Here is a 24,265-nt window from a genome sequence, read left to right on the forward strand (position 1 = left end):
AATAGGAAAATGAAAGTGCAATTCTCGACTTTGGAAAGATGGATTATTATGAGCTGCTGAAAACACTTTCTAGTGCAATTCTGTGATAAAATGTTCTTCAGATGAAAATTTTGGCAGAAATAATGATTATCCATTCTGTTTCATGCATGGAAAAGGTAAACTGTTGCTTGTTTTCACATTTCAGTAGAATACATATACCTGATCTGACTGCCATCGGCATCTATAACTAGTGGTAAAGCCCTTTCTCCCTTAAGGAATCCAATAGTTTCTTCAAAGGGACTGGAGCACCAATTAAAGGTAGCAAGAATAACACAGAAAAGAAATGTAATGAGGGAGAATGCTTATCAACGAGCACATTAAACCACAATCTGTCCTCACACCGTACTTTTGGTGTTGTTAAAAACAAACCATTATCTCTGTAAAATTTGAATTATAGTCTGTATTCTAAAACACAAAAAAATCTGTATGAATTAAATACAGTATGACTGAAATAGAATATAAATTACAATTCTTTACAGCAAATAGTGAAATACTATTGTCAGATCACTATACACAAAATCATACGAAGAACAGCAGCTTTTCAGTAAGGTCCCAGGTATCTCACTCATTTACTGATGCTACAGACTAAAGGGAAAAAAAGGTACCACAGACTGTACATATCTCTCTCTCTCTTTAGAAACAAGACATTTCTAGCTGTCCATCCAGAACATTTTTACAAATAACTACAGCATAGATATACAAAGCAGTTTTTAAAAATACACACATATGCGCACACGCACATGCACATGCGCACACACACATCCACAGAGTCTTTTCATGTTTCCCAATGTAGGAGACATTTATAAATGCAGTCACGAAGGGCAGCATCATCTGTATTTGAGCAGATAACTCATGCCATCCCCAGTGCAACGTGTGCAGCTTCAAACTTCTGCTGCTTGCTCACCCTGTCTCTTCCTCATTTCCCAGAGTCACTTAAAAACAATAACAACAAAATCCCACAAACAAAACCCCACCTCAAATAAAACAAAAAACCCCAAGCCAAGGAGGTGTGTCCTTGCTTTCCCCTTACAGTAATACTGCTCTCTGTATTCAAACTGCTGAGCTGGAACAAGTGCCTATGGAATATAAAACTCACAGCCTCAGTCATTGTCAACGTAAGCAATACAATTTCAGGTCAGCACAGTGGCAGGCCACTTGGAAGACAAAAAAAAAAAAGATTTTCAGTGTGCTTATTTAACAGAGGACAGATAAGGCAGCATGGTGCCCAGTGACCAAGAGAATCATGGCACCAAACTTGCAGTTAAATGTATATTTACAGAAAAAATACGACAGGACAGCAAATGTCTAATACAAGTTCTTTGGTTATAAAGAACAGCATACTGTAACCATTTCCACGAAGAGGGACTTGCATCCTCCTTGTTCTGCAATAAAATATTTGTTTGTTTAAAATAAGATTTTCCCCTATCTTGCTTTGTAACAAAGAGTCCAGTACCTTTCAGTTATCTACAAATCATCTTTATCTATTTTAGTGTGCAGCCATGCCTGCCTCCAGACAGACAAACTATAGATACACATATTCATATATATATATATAATATATATTATTTATAAAAAAAATTAGAGAATTAAGTCTGTGGTTCTAAAGAGCACACATCCAGTAAGGACTGATTAAAAATATACAAGAATAAAGTTTTTTTTTAAATTTATAAAGGTTCCTACAGAGTGGTGGGGGGAATGGGGAGAGTTGTGTCATAAGTGCAAATATCAAAACATACTGCTGCTTAGTTAATCCAGGACTTTCTGTTCTCCTGCTTCCTGGAAAAAGTAGAAGCTGCTGCATCGCCTGAGTGACAAAGTGCTGCTTCTCCTGCTTTAGAAGAAGAGGGAGATGGTACTGGGCCCATGATGCTTTTCCTCTTCTCAAGACTGGAGGCTGCCTGAGGTCGAGAAGCATTGCTGCATTTCTTTGTGGGAGCTGGTGCTTTCAGAAGGCGCCCAGGGCGAACAAAGATGCCATGCTGTGGTTTGCACCGGAAGTACTCTTTTCCTTTCACTGTCCCATCATGCTTCCCTTTAATAAGCAAAAAGAAGGATGCTGTTAGTCTGCATTCCTTCCTTCCCACCTCTACCCTCCCTGCTCTAGGAGGTCACACTTTAAACTCAGAATTCATAGTTAATCATAGTACTGATGCTAGTAGTCTTCTCCTCTCCTAGAAAGGCTTAAAACCCTTGGAGCTATTACAGGAAAGGAACCAAGAATGTACAGCATATTGGGGGATAAGCAAACCAAGGTGTAACATGAACGAGTTAAAAAAAAAAGAATAGTGGAAGCATCACTCTAAATAAAGAAGATGAACATATCTTGGAAATTAAGGTTAGAAAGAAAAAAAAATATTCCTCTGTCCTAACCACTAAACATACAGACTGTGAGAATATCATTTCAGTGTTGTAACTGAAAATTTCGAATTCCCTGTGCTTCCCATTGTGTGTCCGTTAGATGCTGATAAGCTAAAACTAAAGGCATAATTAGGATATTTACTGGGGTTGGAAGAATTTGAGTATGGAACCAAGATGATGAGAATCCTGTGCCTGTTCTAAGGTAAAGAACAAAGAGATTTTGATCTCAAAGAAAATGAAAATGGTAATGAAGTGATGGTCATGGAGAATTGTTGACAGCTAGGAGGGCTGTACAGTGTTTGAATATGTCAAAAGGATTAATGAAAGATGAGGGCAAAGTAAGGCTGAAGTCTTTGAAACAAATGACCTGAGGGGATTAGTTGACTGCAAACTTAATATGAGTCCCCAGTGATATGGCAGCCACAAGAATTAATGTGATTTTAGGACAGTCTCACTATCTTCTGTATTCATTAGACCGTATCTCAGGAGGGATCAGAACAGTGAAAGAACTAGAAACCATGTTACATGAGGATCAATAGAAAGAGCCAGGGATATGTAGCCTGGAGAAAACTTGGGGGAAAGGATGGCAATTTTTACATATCTGAAGGGCTATCAGTATATATATGTATGTATGTGTGCGTGTGCGTGTGCGTGTGTTTTAACTTTTTGCTATTACATCTAATGGTGTTTTTTTCCCCCCTCAGCCCTTATGTTTCTGCAACCAGCAGAATGGACCAGCTCCTTGAAGTGGATACTTTCTGTCCTTAGCTTTCATGACCATGCTCTCTATTTGTCTCCATTCCCCTGCACCTATCTTACTGCTCCTCAGTTTCATTTGCTGGATCATCCATCTTCCCCTAAGCCACTCCTCTTCCAAACGTCTTTATTTCTGTTAATGACATCATCCTTCTAGTCACCCAGATTCAGAGTCATCTTTGATTCTTATTTCTCCCTCACCTCTCAGACTTAGTGAACTGCCAGTTTGCCTTGATTCTACCTCCACAACATTTCTTTCATTTGTTCCCTTCTCTTCATTATCCTGGTTCGGGCCCTTATTACATGTTACCTGTGGATTACTATGTCTGATGGCTCCTCAGTGGACTCATGGTTGTATCTCTATTGTCCCCAATCCTTCCTCCAATCAGCTAACAAAACAATCTTCCTAAAGAACATGGTTGACCACATCATTACCCTCATCAAGAAACATCAGTGGCTCCCTATTGTCCCTAGGATAAAACACAAACTCAGCTGATAAGGACCTTGCACCAGCCTACCTTTCCATATTTTCTCACATTACTAATCTACACATACACACACACACACACACACACACACAGATGAGTTCCAGCCAGCCTGGCATGCTAATTATTCCCTACATAACATTCTATCTCCTCTGTATCTGCCTTTTCATAGGCTTATCTCCCTTGCCTGGAATGTTCTTCAACATCAGGGTTTCTTGTTCAGTTTTTGTCTTTGTATTTCTTAATAAATGTTTGTAGTGCTTTATAAGTATCTGTTTAATTAAAGAGGCATTAAACTGATTCTGCTTAGCCCTAGAAGGGAGTAATACCAATAGGTCAAAATTATAGGAAGACAGATTTTTGCCAAACTATTAACCACTAAATAAGTGGTTAAATAGAAAATACAAAGAGATCAACTGTTTCAACAAAAATCATCAATTTTGTACTCTCTCTGTGCTCCCAACATGTTGGACAACAATGGCTTCCAATGGAACTAAAAATGAAGTACTCCCTAACTATTTGATATCTAGCATGAGAAAATGAGTTTCTCTTTCTCTAGAGCTATTTAAACAGAGACCAGATGATCCCTTTTGGGGGACACTGAACATATCTAAACCAAGATGGTAGGATCATAGATCTTTAGAACTGGAAAGAAACTTAGACATCATCTAAACTATTCATTTTACGGAAAAGCAATTGAGGCCCAGACAGATTAAATTATTTGCTCAAGGTTACACAGATAGCAAATGGCAGAGCCAGAATTTAACTCAGATCCTCTGACAACAAATACAGAATTCTTTCCACTGTATTATACAGATGTTTTGCTTCAGGTAGGACTGTAGACTAAATAAACTCTAAGATCCTTTTGAACACTGTGATTTTTTGCTTGTATGAATTTTAAGTTTATAAGAAAGGTAGTAAGAGTGATTCCACTTCTAGTTTCATGTAGAAAGGAAAGAAATCTATTCTTCCTTGTCTCATTATAAGGCCTCATTATTTTGGAATCCTATACCTAGAACTGGCCTCATTTATTCAACAAACACGTATTGGCTGCCTAGCATGCTCAGGAAATAAGAAAGAATTAAGACATAATCCCTATTCTCAAGGGCTTACAGTCTTGTATGTGTAAACAAGAAAGAAGAAACCAGAAATTCCCATTAATTGCTTTTTTGGTAAAGACACTGAATAAGCCCTTTAAAATGCTGATTTTATATTAGGGGAAAAAGTAGCACATCAAATAATCATCAGCCATTAATATCTTAGCATGAATTAACCTTGAATCACATTGCTCTCCTGGTAAAAAGCCATCAGTGGTTCCCTCTAGAGAAGAAAATCCAAATTCCATAGCATGGCATTCAAAGCCCTATGTAATAATATGGCCCCGACTTGACATGCCCGTTTCATCTCTTATTACTCCCTTTCTACTCTATATTCCATCCAAACTGGTCTTCTGTGAACACATCCTATACTTTCCTATGCCCTTTTTCATCTGCTATTTCTTTTTTCCAGAATGCCCTGTCCCTATATCTCTGTTTGTTGGAACTCTACCCATCTTTCAAGACCACACATAAATGCCACTTCTTCCACAAAATATTTCTGGATTCCTTGAGTTTAACATGATCTCTTTCTCTTGACTCCTAGTAACACCATTAAGGCACTGATCAATTTCTAATTTGTATTATAGTTATTTGTGTACTTGTATTAGCTTTTCTATTAAATTATAAATTCCTTAAAAGCAGGGACTGTGCCTTGTTTATTTTTATAAAGAACCTACAGTACAATACTGCTTGTACCCCGTACATATTCAATAGATATTTACTGAGTAGAATTATCCTATCACATTGATTAACCAATCACTTAGCAAGAGAATGGAAAACAAGATGTATATCTTTTAAAGGAGGAGACAAATTTGGAAAAATTTTGGAGCAAAGAGCCCAGGAAACTGCCTAGATAAATGTTGTTTTTTTTTTTAATTCCCTAGGACAGTAGCCAGAAAGCAATGTGAAGGTAGCAGGCACTTGGACTATGGATTTGGGCATCAAGATGAAAGAAGCAACAAAAAAGATAATAGTAATAGTTCACAACTATTTAGCACTTCAATTTATGGAAGACTTTTCCTCAACAGCTCCATAAAGTAGGTAATACAAGTATTATTTTCATTTTACAGATGAAAAACTGAGGCTCATGAAAGCTAAGTGACTTATTCAAGGTGAGACATTTAAAATCTGAACAGGACCTGAACCCAGATGTCCTAACTCAAAGAAAATTGATCTTTCCACTATGCAATGCTGGCTCTCAAAGATTAATTTTTATTGGTTCACAATTCTGCCCACAATTAGCCTTAGTTCTATGGTTTTCTATTCCACACTTTTCTTTCCTAGTTCAGGTAAATTCAGATATTTGCCTAGTTCAGGTAAAAGATTGCAAATAACCTTAATGTACTCCTTTCCTCAACTCACAACTTCAAGTTCCAGCTATTTCTGTTTAGGAAAAATAACTTCTTCCCCAAAATGAAATGATAATATTTTAGTAACAGAAAAGGAATTACCTTTACCTTTAAATGAGATGTTTGCTTTTCTTAAACCCCCTCCCCAAATCCCTAGACAGGCTTTCTCTGCTTCAGCAGACCTGAGCTCCTTGTTAATGGGATTGCAGATGAAAGCAGCAGCAAGTGAAATAGAAAGAACTGAAATTCTATTTTTTTTTTGCAAGTGGAGCATGACACTCAGAGGTCTTTTATTTTAAATAAAATAAATAATTGGCTGTTTTCATTAGGAATGATAGTAAATTCTACCCCTTCATGAAATTAAAAATAATTAAAATACTAAACAAAATTTCCCAATTTAATTTCCCATGTGCAAAGGTTATAGGCATGTTACTTCCACCAATAAGAAAGCTAAAATCTGTATCATACATTAATGATATTACTTTTTGAATACCTCAGAGCAGAAAATAACAATTGAAACCCATATGTCATTGAGTATTTCTTACCCATTTGAACATTTAATTCAACGCCAACCCATGTGCCAGCTAAAAATTCCACTGGTCCAATGTATCTCACGATTCCAGTCTTGTTACCAAAGCAGACTTGCTCTCCCACAGTCATCCAGCTAGGCAGGGTGTAGACCTGCTCTGTAGAAAGACCATCTTCCCCATCAGAAACATCTAAATGATTCTTCCTCAGCAAGTCTTCATGGTGGGAGGCACAAGTGTCTGCTTGACAATGAGCATCCTCTTTTGTTAACTCTGAACACAAAGGACTGACTGTGGAGTTTAACAGTTGATCACTCTCTGACTCAGACTCTGGTCGGCCAAGATTTTGTAACCAATCGGCATTACTCTTGGTATCAGTTTTATTTGGTAGATTCTTTTTCATACTTGAAAGATCTCCGACAGGTGAAAGTAGGGGCTCTGATATACCATCAAAATCTTTCCCATCTGAGACACCCATGAACTCTGTGAAAGAATGGTCTTCAACAATATCTGACATGTGCTCTATGGTCACTTCCCTAGCAGAGAATCCCACAGGCATTCGATTGTTTTTGTTGGAGCAGGGATCTATTCCTGAACCTGGGCCAGTCCTACAGAGCTCTTTGGAACTTTTCTTAATGGTATTTTGGGATAATGGACTCCCTTTGACTAAGGCACTGTTTTCTTTGAGTGTTACTGTGCTTATTTTATCCTTTGCCAAGTCTCCCTCTGGCTCTGCCAACTCCTTGTTGGAGGAAGGTCTGAAATCATGAACAAGTGAAGGTCCTGAATGCTCACTGGTGTCCAAATCCTTCATCTGATTGGCTAGTTGATCTGTGCTATCACTAGAAGGTACGGTCATGTCAGACAGAGTGGCATTAGAGGCACTGTGGGAAAAATAACCACTAGTAATACTGCTAGTGGTGGGGCTACGTGATACCTCTTTTTCCAAGACCCGAGAGTTCAAGAAATCAACTTTAGAAGAAAACCACTCCCTATTCTCCAAGCTAGCATTGTAAACACTGAAGTCTGCAAACTCCACTGGTACATAAGGCTGTGAGCTTACTCGCTTTTTGCTAATAGTCTCCAGTTCATGTTCTTCTTCTTCAGAGTCCTATGGGGAAAAGGCAAAATTTAGTAGTTATTTCCTTATAATACTCTAATTGAGACAAATTAAAATATTTCACTCTTATATGGATTCATTTATATTTTTAATTTAAAAAAAGTAACACCTCATATGTATTATTTGGTGTCCATTATGATGACACTTGGGGGCATTGTCATATAACCTTTAATAGAAACTGCCTACCTATATTTCTCCTCTACTCTTCAAATACTACTGCTGTATCTTTTATTCAGCTGGTTTAGCAGTCTGAATGGAATTGAACATAAAGTGGGTTTCAATTATGTATCTATTATTAACAATCTGATTTGTAGCACTTTTCCTTTCTAAATCAAATAGGCAGAGAGATGGAGGATGGTCAAGGAGGGCTATATCCTTTTTGTTCTTACAGTACTAAAAAGTGAAAAGAAATGTGTGAAAAGCACTTAGAGCTGCTTTGTGGAAGGGCAGGATAATAAAACAAAGATTGGGGCAGCAAAAGGGAGATGAAGCCCAGTACAGCATTTGGAACACTTGGATGCAATATTATTCTAAACATTTCCAAAGCCAAAAACACTGAAAGTTTTACAGCTGTAAAAATGAATGTAAATAATAAATCTTATGACTATATTCATCTAGGCTTTTCCAGCAGGGTTAGGATGGAGAGGTCTGTCAGGTAGGAGGACACACCAGAAATTTAATAAGAAATATTATATTTTCTTTAGCTTTTAAACTGACCAAAAAATTGGTATCATGTTAACTCTCTAATCTTCACTCTCCAAAACTAATCCTCCATCCACCATTGCTTCTTCTACCATATAAGTCCTATATAAATAAAGTATTGATTCTTTTGGCTGTTACCTTTAATAAAAAATATTTAGAAAATAATATTTGGACCAATTAGAAAAAAAATCTTAAAACATATTATACCAGTTAGACTGGACTAAAACTAGTTGTATATTGCTGCCAACAGTTAAAATGCAACAATTAAAGCTCTAAATGTATCCATTAAAGACTTACAATATTCTCAAAGTCAGTGACCAAACTAATGTTCATTGATAGCAAATCAAAATATGAATTAACATATTTCAATAAAATTATAAGGAAAAAAATAAAAATAAAAGTCCTCGTTAGGATGTGAAGAGCAGTACTGCCTAAGACTTGGGGAAAACCACTTGTTAGAATGCATCAAAGACAAATGTTACCTACTAAAAGTACTTTTAGAGTTAAATAAAAATAAACAAATGGTCTTGGTACCTGAGCATTCCTAACAACTTCAGAAATACTGATGAAAAACCAATGACAAAATTTCTTATATTTTTATTCAAGTAAGTAGAACTAATTCTTGGGATAGGCAATTAATAATGATAAAAATAAGAATAATAAGCATTCATAGAGTTAATGTTTGCAAAGTGCTTTGCAAATATCTCATTTGATCTTCATAAGAACTATGAGAAGTAGGTGCTGTTATTATCTCCATTTTATATATTAGGGAATTTAGGTATACAGAGGTCAAGTGACTTGCTCAGGGTCACACAGCTAGTAAGTCTCAGAAGCTGGATCTGAGCTCAAGCCTTTCTGTCTCCAGGCCCAATACTCTATCCAATGTGCCTCTTAGGCAACACAGACAATTGCCTAGGCAACAATACAAAAGCCAGTTTTGTGAAGGGCACTTCCTAATACTTTTTTTTTTTTGCAGGGGGGAAGGCAGGGCAATTGGGGTTAAGTGACTTGCCCAAGGTCACATAGCTAGTAAGTGTGTCAAGTGTCTGAGGCTGCATTTGAATTCAGGTCCTCCTGACTCCTGGGCCGGTGCTCTACTCATTGTGCCACCTAGCTGCCCCTCTAATACTATTTTTTAATAGATACAAATGTTTTATTTTTAATTTCTGGAATAAAATAAGTATTTTCATAACCCAATATAATAAAAAAAGATATTGTCCATGAAAGTGCAAATCTACTATGTACAACTTGCTATCCTTTTAAATATATAATAAAGTTATCATGTAAATTTTTTTTCTTTTTTTTCTTCCCTTCCCCCATCCCTGCCCTAGAGATGGCTACCAATAGATACAAATAGGTATAATAGAAAGATTTTTAATGACAGAAAATTACCTCCAGAATCAATTATAAAGTTTTTTCTTTGCCATTCAAAAGCTCATCACAACCTGATCCATTTCTATCTTTCTAGTCCTCTTATATTACACTCCCCTCCAGAAACTCTATGATCTAGCAATACTAGCCTACCCAACATGCCATCTCCTCTCTTCATGTCTTTGCCCCAGATACCTAGAATGCTCTTCCTCCTCACATGCACCTCTTAGGACGCGGGCTTCATTCAACACTCAGCTTAAGCACCACCTTCTCTAGGAGTCCTTTCCTGGTTCCTCCCAGAAGCTTGAGCCTTCCCTTCTAAGACTCGCTTCCATCTAACCTGTCTTGTACATATTTATTTATTTACATGTTTTCTCTCCCACTGGAAAGTAAGTTCTTATTCTATTTTTGCCTTAGTATCCCCAGTACTGAACTTAGCATAAGACCTAATATATACTAAACCCTTTGTAAATGTGCTTAGCACAGTGCTAGGCTGGGCTAGGTACCAGATAGGTGCTAGATAAATGTTTATTCATTGACTGAAATACTTACTGATTCACTGTGTTTATTCAAGATGACTATGTTAAGATGAGGTCTCAAAGTCCCTAGTGTGATACACCCAGGTAGGAAAACAAACAAAGAGGAAAATGCCTACATTTGATTAAGAATTCTCTTTGTCTTTCAAATGCTGCCTAATACAAAGGCAATAGAAAAACTTCTTTTTCTAATGTTTAGTTGTGTTTAGTGTGTGGAAAGAAAAAAAAAAACCCAAGGAATTCAGCCAATTATGCCAAGAATAGACCGGAGAGTTATTGAAGATGATACTGCAAAGTACATTCATTTTAATGATATAATCAATTGCTATCCAGCCATTAAAGCAACAATAATAGTGATGATAATATAACTAGCACTTGTATGATGCTTAAGTGTTTGTTAAGTGCTTTATAAATATCATCCTTTTTCATCCTTACAGTAACCCTGGATGGTTGGTTCCCTTATTATTACCTTTTAATAGATAACGAAACTGAGGCAGAAAGAGGTTAATCAATTTGCCTAGGGATATGCAGCTGATAATTATCTTAGCTCATATTCTGTCAGAGCTTCCTGATTCTAGGTCTAGCAACTTTAACAAGACCACGTTCACTTCAACACAGCCTTTGCTCATTAGTCTACTATATATGTTGAAAGTATAAGAAAATAAAAGCAACTCAAATAGTCGTGGGCATGAGGAGGGATTCTCTTGCACCCAAGTGTCCTCCCCATGGACAAAAAGTCTTCTCTCAGGCTGACTGGATCCTTTTTTGGTGGATAACTAGCTACTGAGGTGGGTATGCAAAGTGCTCTGCATATATGTATAAACACTATTAAACTTGTAGTTGTATATGTATTAATAATGTGTTTAGTTTATATATTGATTTATTGCATATATATGTATATGCAATATATGCAATATTTCAAGGACTTCTTTTTCCCATTTCTAAATTTAAAAAAAAAATTCTTTGACTTTTTGTGTTACTGCTACAACTTTGACTGAAATAAGTTACTCTTTTAAGAGGTAAATTGTACTCATACTTTTGGTGGGAGACTAGGGGGAGGAAGTAAAATTTTCGAAGACTTCCCCAAAACTGTGGCTTAGACAGATTAAGATATCAATATAATTTTCCTCTCATTTGTTATTCAGTAGAACTAATCAATCAAATTGTGAGTGTAATTATTTAGAGACTGAAAATGCAACATACTTTCCAGAGTCTAGTCCCCAAGACTACATGAAGCTTGCATTTATAAACTAATGAACAAGGATTTAACACATACAACATTCTTTTTAGACAGGAATGTGGCTGTTCAGAAGTGAACATAAATTCTATCTGGTAACTCATAGCACTGCTTTCTCTTATATCTCATAAGATGCTTACCTACAAGAACAGTTTTCTTTCTCACTTTATGCTTACTATTCATTTGACTGTAAAATATTACAAAGATTTAAAACAATCAACTAATATCTACATTCTATTTAACAACTATTGGTAGCAATTGCTGTGGACAAGACCCAGTAATATACAAGCAGGATTTTATTTCCATCTATCCCTAGGACTGTCTCTGATTTTTGAATTATTACCATCAAACAATAATAGTTGTAGGGGTGTGTGTGTGTGTGTGTGTGTGTGTGTGTGTGTGTGTGTGAGAGAGAGAGAGAGAGAGAGAGAGAGAGAGAGAGAGAGAGATTTTGTATGTTGTGGGAGGAGGGAAGATAAGAAAGGAAGAGATATCAGATAATTCTGCCACACATTTTATAGATTTTGAAAAAAATTTTCATGTTCAACAAACAATATTCAATTTCAATCTTTCCATCTGGTTGCAGTATTTTTTGTTTGTTTAATCAAGACCTGTAGTTTCACTGATCTTTCAGAACAACCTCTATTAATATAAAGAAGTAACTGTTAGGTATTGGAGAGCTGCCTAAGGCATTGAGAATTTAAGTGGTCTTAATTTAGGTTGCTTTTCCTTCCAGTTTAAGTTATACAGGTGACAATCCCTAGGGCTCAGAATTGCTGCTTTAATCAACTACAAAGTTACTCCTTGAAACTCAAAGAAACCAAACTTATGGGTGAGCACTGAGAATAAAGGATGCTTACTTACTAGAGGTGCTCTCTCCTCAAGATTAAGAAAAGTATTCACTATTATTCTAAAACTTCTATTAGCCCTCTTTTTTGGACCTTCATCCAGGTCTTGCCCATTATCAATCAAATGAAATTATATTTGTAAAAAGCTCTTAGCACAGTGCTTGGCACATGGGGGATACTATATCAATACTTATTCCCTTCTCTTCCCTTCCCATGAAATGTGAGTATCCTCTAATGATCTATCCTGGGCCCTCTTCTCCCTTTCTATACAATTTTTTTTTTGGTGATCTCATCAGCTTCCATGGATTCAATTACCATCTTTATGCAAACTATTCTCAGATCTCTTTATCCAGCCCTAATCTCTCTCCTGACTTCTAGTTTCATATCTTTAGCTGTCTATTGGATATCTTGAAATAAACGTCTTATAGACATCTTGAACTCAATATGTCCAAAATTTAACTCAGTTTTCCTCTCAAATCCTCCCCTCTACTAACTTAAAGTAATAAAATAATTGAAATAATTCCTCACTAATCCTACAATCATTCTATGCTCCTTGGCCAGCTGCCATGTTATGAACTCAGTGGTTTGCCAACATAGGAAGCATTGACAGTAATGAGGAGCTGTCCACAGCTGAAATTCAGTCAGAAGATCAAGAGGAAGCTAGTCACAAATCCTGGGGCTTGAAACAAGGGAAGCATGATCTTGCAGCTGAGTGGATCAAAGAATACCTTTGGATAATCTCAAAGTAATCTGAATACAAAGTTCCTTATAGTCCTGGTGTGATTCTTGACCATGCTTGCCAGTTCATCTCTCTGGATTGTGATGTTCTTGCATTGCCAAAACACACACACACACACACACACACACACACACACTCTCTCTCTCTCTCTCTCCCTCTCCCCCCCTCCCCTCTCTCTCTCTCTCCTCCTTCTCCCCCCTCCCAATCCCCCCCCCCCACACCTCCCCTTTCTCTCTTTCTCTGTGCCTCTCACCTACTTTCCACAGGATGATCATTGATGCTTGGCTATATGTGCTTGTTTTTTTTGTTCCTTGTCTCAGAACCTGTTAATGTTCCCCCTTGTACTCTTCATGGAATTGACCACAGTCCCTAGCTAGTTATGCCCCTGGATTAATTTTTTGAAAGACAGGGGGAATAGTACACGCTTGCTGTTTAGTGTCTCTAGCAGGAGTTCATCTAAAATGCTTAATTTTAGATAATTAGATCATTTTTAGATAAACAAAGGGAAAACCTACACCAGTGATACCATACATGTCTAAAGTAATGAAGTATTATATCTCTAGTAAGAGTTTTAAGCTACCTAATCATCAATTGGGGTTTGGGGAGAGAGAGGAAATAGAAGAAAATGTAGGTTCATATCCACCGCAAAATATCAGGGACAGAAAGGAAACTTTGATAAGAAGAGTGATGACAAACCTTCCACATCACCTCAAACATTATGCAGATATTGTTATTTTATTGGCACTATGTCTTCATTTAAAACCTAGTGAAAATTTGAGCACAGATATAATCTGAAATGTCAGCCTGAAAAACTATACATTACACAACCTCCTGAGAACAGAACACTGTCCAGTGCTCTAATTTACTGCCTACCAGGTACTCTTCCCTGCGCCCCAAATTTCTGCCTTTCAATACGCTTCTCTTCCTCCAAGGTTCAGGATCATCTCTTCTGGAAAAGTCTTTATGGATCTTTCTAGTATTCTCTTCCTCTTGAAATTTCCTTATATCATTTTCTGGGTACATAGATCATTTGTTCTTATCTCTTACCACTTCATACTTATTTATAATAATGTGTAAATACACATTAGTAGTAGAATGTAAACTCCTTGAAGAACTATAATTTTAAACTTTGTATCTCAAGTGCTTAACAACACTTTGTACATAATCTATGCACTTGAAAATGCTTTTTGAATAAATGAGCTAATATGATATTTTCACTTAAAGGACGCTCCCAGATTTCAGTAATAAAAATATTGCTACTAAAATATGAATTTATTCATTCATATCATGAAAGGTTGGACTATATAATTTCTAATGTCCTTTCCAGCTCTGAATCTATGATCCTATGATTATTAAATAGTGTACATAGAGAAAAATACTCCTTTGACTTTCTGCACTTAGGTCTTTTAATCCTACTAGATTTCTTATCATTTGATAACTGGAGGCCCTACCATGGTTTTCTTTATTTTAGCATATTAAAGAGGGAGTAAAGAGAATAACAAGGAAGAGAAATAAAAATTTGAAAACAGAAAAATAAACAGCCAGGTAAACCCTGTAAACAAATGCCTATAAAGAAGCACATGGCAGGGTCTCTTAATGACTATCATTTCAGCCAATATTTATTTTTAAAATTGGTTTAAATTTAGTGTCTGCGTGCCATGGTGATAGTCACTACATAAATAAATAGACTGATTAAATCCATCTTGGAACCAGAGAAAGGGAGAAAAAAAAATTAGTCTGTCAGCCACTTGGCTCATGCTCTTGCCCTAGAGAGGAATCAGTTTTAAGGGACATAGCAGAGAGCTAACAGATTTGGGAGATAAGGGAAAAGAATTAAAGCCAAGTGCTCTGGGCACTCCTCTGCGCTAGGAAAGTCACGCGGCAGCTGGGGGAGGGAGAAGAGTCTTGATTTCCCGGGAGCAGAATGTGGGGCTGGAAAGATCACCTCCGGAGATCTTTCTGGAGTGGGGGAGGGGGAGGAGGATGCGCGTCTGTGTGAAGGATCAGTTAGTTTTTACGCAACATGCATGAGCAGTTTGGCATTGTTAAAGTATTTCACCCCAATTAAGCTGAGGAACTAATAGGTGTAGTGGAGTTGAAGAAATGAATTCTTCATTATTTCTGGCTACATAAAAATATGCAAATGTAAACACCGCAGCGCCAAGCCCCATTAGAGCTGGTTAAACTTTATTCAGAACCTGGAAAGCCACCCTGGCTAGGTCCCTACCATAAGGCAAAACTCAACTTTTCTTTGTTGCGTACAGGCAGGAAAATTCTAGGCTACCTGGGGTATTTAAAAGTATCCCCCAGGTATGGAATTTGCAAACCAAGTTTCCGGGCTTGAAATTTCTAGGGTTATGTGAGGAAAAACCTGCCCTGAAAACAGCTGGCAACAGGGGTACAAAATGTATTCTGACAGGACACTTGAAAAAGGTCACCTGCATTACGGAGATGAAGATAATGGAATGATGACAGGAATGGATTACAGCACAGCTATGAACTGCAAAACAATTCCAGCAAGAGCGTCAGGCAAAACAGAAAGCTTCCACACATACTCCCAGCTCAATGCAGAGTTACTTACTCCAAGTGAGCTCAACTCCTCTATGAAGATTAACTTCAGAATCTGAGCAATATATACAGACACATTAGAAAGATTTCAACATCAGTTAATTCATGCTGTTTTATGAATTAAAGTCCAGAATCATTTAAAATGGCTTTTTCTCTCTGCCTAACACTCAGAACAACAACAAAAAGAAAATGATAGCTCATATTCATATTCATGCAAAAGAATATTCTCAATATTCAAAATAAAAAAAGAAACACTCAATGCAAATCATTTTTTCTATTGCACTTGCATAATTGCCCGTGAAAGGGCCTTAAACCCACCACCAGGCATTATGACAGAAACTGATCCAGAACTTACAATCTTCTCCTCACGTATTCTATTGTTTTCTACTGGCAGGCTGTTGCCATTACTTCCTGAGGGTACAACATAGCCAGCGTTATGTACCTGAGGTGAAGGCATGCTCTGCAAAGGTTAAGACACACAAACACATCACACACAGAAGACACCAATGGGTTGAATACATATTAAGTCATGCAAGTTAGAAAAGCAATGCTGAGGTTTTCATTAAAAATGAGTCGTGCAGCAGCTGATTAGCATGGTCTGAGTTGAGACATGGATGGAGTTTCACAAGACCTTCAAATGGAATTTTTAGCATCAATTAGGTGCAATACCAACGTCTTAAAAAATGCTTTCTGATTCAAACAACATCCAAAGGACATGTCTCTCTCATTTGAAATGATATTTTATAATGTAACTAATGAGAAAGGCAACCAACCCCAGTCACCCTCCCCCTCCAAAAAACCCCCAAACGAAACAATCAAAAACTGCCACCGAGACCTCACATGTGTGACAGAATGCTATGGGAGGGGGCACTATTCCATTCGGGTACACACATAAAGTACTGCTTGTTGATTAGTACACATTACCACCGACTCTTTAAATAGCAAAGCTTTGTTTTGTTTGGGTCAATGAAGAAAAAGTGAAACATTTACCTCCTGGCTGAGAAGAGGTCTGGTTTCCAGGGGTGTCTTTTTCTTATGTTCTTCTTTTACGGGCATGAGAGGTTTGAAAAACTTTGGTGGCTGAGGAGAGAATGCTTTAAAGGGACTGACTGTTAAGGCATGAGAATTCTCTGAAGCACAACCTAGGGAAAAGCAGAATATATGAGGTAATACAGAGGCATACTAAACACACCCATTTCCCCCTTCTCTTTTAGAAACATTGATCCTCCTCAGAAATGATTGGGTAGTGACCAGGTTATGGGCAAGGATACTCTTTGGTAGTTCAATTAAATATCCCTTTACTCATCTTTGTCCACTTTGGAACAGGACTCTCCAGAGGGGAGTGATTAACCCAAGGAAGCGTTCCTTCTTTTTTTGAGTTTGGAGAGGTGACCCTTGTTTTACATGCTGGATCTTACCTTGGTTTTCTAGGAAAGCTTTGAGGGTATACCACCTAACATTAACATTTCTATAGGGATGATTGGTGAAAACTCCCAAATTGAACTTTGTAACTGTTAAATTTCATTGTAGAACTTTTTTTGGGGGTTAATACAAATGGTAAGCAGAGAAGGTTTGGGTCTGAGAGATCTTCAACTACCTAAAGGAAACCCTACCATTTGGATTTGTCTTTCTCTAAGCAGAGATGCTGGACCTAGATAAGTAATTAATTACTTTCAAGCAGACTTCTGTAAAAAGTTCAGAATACTGAGATATATTTTTTCCCTATATCATGGCACTATTTCATCAATAGACCATAAGAAACTAGAGTGAATATGTCATATATAAGAAAGACTTCTGGTTAACCAAGAAATGAATTTGCTAATAATTGGATGGGAATAAAGACATATTTAGCTAAGCATACAGATAATCTATGTAATCACATTCTGGTCCTAAAGGATTGCTTGATGTGGAAGATAATCAGAAACCAATACTTCCATAACCCATCCTTCAGGGTATGATTCAAGTCTTACCTTTTTCTCTAATTACTTTGGCCCATACTGATCTCTCTGTCCTCTGTCTCCTCACAATGCTTGATTATTTGTATTACTCATCTTGGCAATTCATATATTGCTTTGTACTTTTATTTAATCGTTCCTGTGCATGCCCACTGTCTCTTATTAGACTGGAAGCACCAAGAGATTAGGGACTGTGTTTTACCTGTTTTTTTTTTTCATTTTTGGTCTCCCTATTTTTGCCTAGTAGAGTGTTATACGCAAAGAAAGTAGTCAATAAATACTTGTTGAATGATCAAATGAATAAACGTTGAGTTAATTCACTCCCTCTAATCCCTCCACTGGAAACAAATATGGAAGAACAGCTTTTACTTCTAGCTTTACATTCTTATTTCTCGTTCTCTTTACCATGCCTTTCTTTCATTTGGTGCTTCTCCTTTCCAATTCTGCAGTATTAGAGCTAATTTAAAGAGCGAATGTTATAGCTCTCTAAGGTCTGCAAAGCTTTTTACATGTTATTTCATTTGATTCTCACAACAACCTTGCAAGGTAGGTGTTGTTATCTTCATTTTACAGATACTGAAACTGAGGCTTAGGCAGCTTAAATGACTTGTCCAAGGTCACACAGCTAGAAAGTGTCTTAGAATTTGAACTCAGGTCTTCCTGACTCCAGGCCCTGCTCTCTATCTACTGCTCCAGTTGGCTACCTCAGATGCAAGCTTACTTCAAAGCAGTCTTTTTGCAACATTGTATGTTATGACTTTTTTGAGTGAAATTTATGATATCTTTATGCTGTTCAGAGTACCACAGTAATTCTTGAAAAGAAATGGTATTCAACATGTTTGTGTCTTTTTCTTTATACTTAATCCAATGATCCTTTTGGAAGGGTTTTTTGGAAGTTCCCTTCAGAGCACTTGAATATACTCTGTAGTGGTACATTTTCATCCTTTGAAGGTATGAGTAGTTATAAAAATGTTGATATGAGTTACCTTTTGTGATTTATAAACCATTACCTTATTAGTGATAAAAAGTTAAGTGCTTTACAAATTTAATTTTTATTATTCGGATGCCACACTAGACCTCTTCAGCATAAAGTTTTAAAAATTCTTCATTTCACACACTTTAGCCCATAATAATTATGCATAACTTGGAAAATAATTCTCTTCATGCTTTTCAAAAGCAGAAATAAATATCTCAAGTAATCTCACCAGTACCTTCTTTAATCCTTCGAGGAGAATCCCTGGGTAAAGTACCATAACACGATACATCTTGGTAACTGGAACTACAATCCGACATATCTAAATGGCTTTCTGACCAACCCTATGAAGAAAGCAGGAGTCATCCAGATCAAAAAAAGGAGAAGAGATTAAAGATTTAATAGTTCAAACTGATATTATGGTGTTGTAACAAAGTAAAAAGAGGTGTCTTTATCATATAAACTTACTTAGCTTCATCTGACTTTTAGAAAGCCTGTTGGCTTATAAGAAGTCCTAGATTGTAACTTCTTTGAGGGCAGGGTATCTAAGTCATCTATTTAAGTTTGGTGGTGCCAAACCACTTTGCTTTGCTTCTGTTAGATGCTCAATAAAGATGTGCTAAATGAATGAATAGTCCTTAATTTTTAAAAATCTCTAGTAATTAAATGACTTTGAACTACTTTCAAATAATTTCCATTTTCCTTTAATAGCTATAATACACATTTGTTCATATTCACAAACACACTCAGCTACAATACAACACTGTTCTTGTGTAGTGCATTATGCTACAATTTAATTTATGGAGTTTTATTCTGAGGATATGCAATTGGAAAACAGAAGAATAAGAAGGCTAATTGACTGATTTATAATTGTCCTATTAAGTTCACAGTAGAGAAGTGGGTGATTCCTAACCTGATTCTGAGTTCTAATTCCTTATATTTTATGCCAGGCTAGACTTTGTTTTTTTATTGGCAAAGTGATTTTTCTAAAATACAAGTCTGACCATATCAGTCCTCTGATCAATAAACTCCAGTGGCTCCCTATTTCCTGAAGAGTAAAATATAAACCCCTCTGCTTGGCAATTAAATCCCTTCACAACTTGGTGCAATCTACCTCTCCAGTCTTACTGGACATCACTCTTCTTTATACATGCTATTTGGTCTAGCTAAACCAGCCTTCTTACTGTACTTCATACATGTACTTCATCTCCTGTCTCCTACCCACTGCACTGGCTGTCCCACCCAGGCTTGAAATGCATGCACTCCTTCCTCACCTCTGACTCCTAGAATCCCTTAGATTCCCTAGTTTCTTTCTCAGCTGTTTTCACCTTCTATGTGAAGTCTTGGTTGTTCCCTTGCCCCACCCCCAACTGACAGTGCAGTGTTTTAACAGTCTCCGGAATCTGCCCAGTGCCTGGTACAGAGTAAAGAGAAGGTGCTGAAGAAATACATTTGATTTTATTATTGAACACATTCTTATGTGTTATCATCTTCACCTTATCATCTTCGTCACAGCCAGAAAGATCTTGTCTACTAGAAGATACCTAAAAAGATAGGAAGTTTTATGTAACTACTGATTAAAAAACAAACAAGCAAAACAGAAATCTCCCTATCAGATTTGAAGGGGAGGGGGAATGGGGGAAGAGGAGGTTCCTTTCAATAGTTCCAATTCTATGCTATATCTTCTGCTCAGAGGCTGCACTACAAGGGTCTCTCTTCCTCCTATGACTGCCTCCAGATAGGCAAAAGCAAGTGGCTACTGGTGAGCTCCGTACTCCGAGCTGGAGTAGTCTGAAGAAGATAGGTGAAGTTGGGAGAGGTGGAGGAAGGGGTTTAACTGGGGAATGGAGAGGTTCTTGGCTATACAATTAATGAGCAGAAGACTAACACTTCACCTATCAGTGGCTGGAGCCAGCCAGTTCTGGCATCAAGAAGCAAGGTCAGGAGTTCCAGCAGAGAGGATCATGTAACTGGACCCCTTTTCCACTTTCCTCCTCTTTCCCAGTAAAGAGCTCAGGGGGCAAAAGATGATTGGATAGAAAAGGCACAGGGTGAGGAGGCACACAATCAGATCTTTCTTCTCTTGTGTCTCAAACCAAGCTTTGTGCTTATATTCTATGATAATTTGAAAAGAATACTTAATAAAAGGAAAAAAGTGAATTAGAAAACTCTCATTTTTAAAGGTGGGCTGGGTTATAAGTCTAATTTGCAGTAACACAACCTGTGTAAGTTAGACACATTAGAAAACCCACATGCTTGTCACCCAAGGAAGTATGTTATCCTCCCACCTTGCCAACCCTGCCCTGGTCCTCTGCTCCAAAAAAAGGTCAACTGATAACAGGTGAAATGGAAGGCTGTAGCTTACATTATGAACATTTGGTGTACTGAGACTCCTCCGTATATGGCGGGCTTTGGTGGAAAGTGCTTCTTTGACAGTGACAGCCTGTGAACACAACATCCAGGTAAACTCATTAGTATTAATAATACTGTAAGTCACTGTATACCTAACCAGGAAAAAAATGTGAGGAAAAACTGTCCTGGGTTTCTATGCTCCCCTCCTCATGTAAAGGTGAAGAATTGGACTTTGGCTGAAAGTCCTGAGGTGGTTTATCTTTAAATGGAAGATTTTTCTCTCACAAGACTCTGTCCTTATCTCTCTACTTTTCTGTTTCTACACTCAATCCCTCATCAAACTCATTCACTTCCAGAGCTTCAAGTAGTACTCCTTTGTGGATGGCTCTACATCATCAGGCTTGATTTCTCAATATACTCCAGGGCTATATTTATAGAAATACCTTTTGTTTACATTGCACTTTCCTCATAACAACCACATTCAGGTAGGTGAGACAAATATTATTACAGCTATTTTATACGTGAGAATGCTGAGATCAGAGAGAGTGTGGCTTGTGCACATACAAGTGGTCCATAAATGGCAGAGCTGAAATCTTAACTCTTTTCTTCTAAACCTAGTGCTCTGTATCTCTAGCTGGATATGGGATGTCTTCACTTAAATATCCTGTCATCTTAAACTTAGCCTGTCCAAAACTTAGTTCATCACCTTTCTCTTCACATTTTCCATCTCTCCTTTTCCAACTCTCTCCTTTCTTTCAGTGGTATTATCTCATGTTGGAAACCCTGAAGTCATGTTCAAATCTTAACTTTCTATATTCTATAAATCGGACTTCCTTCTAAATTTTCACTCCCACTTCCTTAGTTAAGGTCCTTATCACCTCAAGTTTATTATTGAAATGACCTTTTCAATTGGGTCCTTTGCTTTTAGTGTCTACTCAAATCCAGCTGCCAGATTAATTTTTTTAAACATGACTTGATTACACCTCTTGTTCAAAAACTTGAAATGATTTTGTCTACTGAATCAATTTGAAACTCCTTTGCTTGGATCTGAAGACCCTTTGTCACCTAGCCTGTTTATCATACAACATGTTCCCTCTCCTCTGGTCAGGTAGGTTTCCTCATTGTTTCCTGCACACACTGCTCATCCCCACCTTCCCATCTTAGATCATACTTACCCTTCTACCTGGCATATCTTCTTTTAACTCCTCTACTTATGTTCTCAAATCCTATGTCTTCTTCAAAATATTTTCTGAGTACTCTAGCCCATACTTGATCTCTTCCTTCTCTGAATCTCTATTTTACTTATAATTATTACTTAAGGGTTTAAAACATTATAGTTTCTAATAAGTTTGGTCTTCTCAACTAGACTTCAAGCCCCTTATGAACAAAAGACAAGTTCTGTGCTTCTCTAGTGTCCACCAAAGTGCCTGGAACAGTACTGACACTAATATGGATAGAGGTATCAACAGATGATTGCTGATTGCTTTTAAAAAATTATAATATGAGGTCATGGTAGATAGCCAGCCTCAGCATCAAGGAGACCTGGGTTCAAGCTCTGACACTCATACTCACACACGCTCACTCTCACTCTCACTCTGTCTCTCTCTCTCTCTCTCTCTCTCTCTCTCTCTCTCGCTCTCTCTCTCTCTCTCTCTCTCCCTTTCCCCTCCCTCCATCATCTGCCTGTCTATCTACTGGCTGGGGAGTTCTGGACAAATCTTAGTACTCCAGCCAATTACCTAATAGCAAAGTAAAATTTGTAGAATATTTATTGCATTGGTAAAGGGAGTTTCTTTACTGGGAGTTCCCTACCACAATGAAATCATAAGTTCATACCCTCCCCCAAAAAGATGTTTCTATAAAGTGAGATTGGAATGAGTTACTAAAGGAGAATGTAGACTACACTTTTCTAAGGGCATTTAAAAACAGGATAGGTTCTCATGTCTGAATGACAAAGAGAGATTAGGTGAGACAACCCCCTAGGTTCTTGCCCTGATATGATTCTACATATTCAGACACAAGCTTCTGATTATAACCAGTCTCACCACTGCTGACAATCATACCACCTTGCACACAGTTAGTGCTTAGGTGCTTTTTACATGATTGACTGGATGAGTCAAAGTCAGGATAGGAATAATAGTAATTGGGAATGTGATTTCATTGATTTAGGGAACTCTTGGATAAGGAAGCTCCCTTTACCAATTCAGGTTGGAATCTTCTCTAGGAGAATCTTGGAGAGCTACCTGGGGCACTGAGAGATTAAGTGACTCAATCAGTTAGTCACTTAACACACTCATCAGTCACATAGTCAGTGTATGATAGGTGGATTTTGAACCCAGGTCTTCTTGGGTCCAAGGTCAGGCCTCTGTTCATTATACCATGCTGCCTCTCAGGTAAAAGTATATGTAAATTTTTAGACACTAGTCATCAAGACTATAATTAGAGACTACATGCTATTGATTGTTAGCAATCACATTTTTAGGTGAGAAATGATCACTACCAGTAGTCCCATATGTGATAACCAAGGACAATAAGTTAAGGTGATTCAGCTGTTCAGGGTCTTTTTTATCTAGCTATATAATATCTGGGCTCGTTGCCTAGGCTCTCCCTTCCTCTGGCTGAGCTCTGTATGGTCACTGGTATATATGCCAGAGTAGAAAGAAAGGAGAGATAAGTGGAACTAAAACTCCAAAATTTTTAAAATATTGTTAATAACCCAGTTGGGAGTTTGTTTTTTTTTTTGAGAGCAGAGGTTGGCTGAAGTCTTAGGAAAAATAAGAGGGTCTAGTCCTATATCCCTCTGTATTCCTACTACCAATGCTGGCATGTAACTTGTTATTCCTGTTTACGCACTCACACCTACACCCACACCCACACCCACACATCATTTGATGATCAGCTGGATTCTCATTGAAACTCTATAGTCCTTCTATTCTGAACTTATTGACTTCCAATCTAATTCCCCACACCAATCTTTTCCTCTCTCAAGACTCCAACCAACACTTTGACAACATACCTTCTCCTTATACTCACAGCACGTGACTGAGCCTTTTATATCACTGAGACTGAAGTTATCTACAGGAATTCCCTCAACTATCCTTTTGCATTTCCAAAATTTCTCAGCACCTTCATCCATTTTATCCTCTTAGCTTCTTTTCTCAGAAGACCTCTTATTAAAACTAATCCTCTCCCCACCCCCAGCTTTACCTTTGATGCCATCTCCTCATTACCTTTAGGACTTTGCTCCATGAAA

General features: G+C 37.5%; 1 protein-coding gene across 5 annotated transcripts in view; it reads right to left on the minus strand.

The window, feature by feature from the left end:
* Positions 1–419: 419 nt before the first annotated feature.
* KIF13A (kinesin family member 13A) overlaps positions 420–24,265 on the minus strand; it is a 248,055-nt gene continuing 224,209 nt past the window's right edge. For 2 of the 5 annotated variants that reach the window (XM_036753188.1, XM_036753180.1), the window contains 7 exons: positions 21,026–21,103; positions 20,157–20,204; positions 18,899–19,004; positions 16,723–16,874; positions 16,088–16,192; positions 6,630–7,722; positions 420–2,071 (listed from right to left, as the gene is read on the minus strand). In XM_036753188.1, the coding sequence (XP_036609083.1) occupies positions 1,782–2,071; positions 6,630–7,722; positions 16,088–16,192; positions 16,723–16,874; positions 18,899–19,004; positions 20,157–20,204; positions 21,026–21,103 (1,872 nt within the window). In that variant the 3' untranslated portion in view covers positions 420–1,781. Of the gene's footprint in view, positions 2,072–6,629; positions 7,723–15,745; positions 15,788–16,087; positions 16,193–16,722; positions 16,875–18,898; positions 19,005–20,156; positions 20,205–21,025; positions 21,104–24,265 lie in introns of all 5 variants that reach the window. The other 3 variants (XM_036753212.1, XM_036753205.1, XM_036753196.1) reach the window with 2 other exon arrangements.

This window comes from Trichosurus vulpecula, chromosome 1, assembly GCF_011100635.1.
Source record: "Trichosurus vulpecula isolate mTriVul1 chromosome 1, mTriVul1.pri, whole genome shotgun sequence".
Taxonomy (NCBI): Eukaryota; Metazoa; Chordata; class Mammalia; order Diprotodontia; family Phalangeridae; genus Trichosurus; species Trichosurus vulpecula.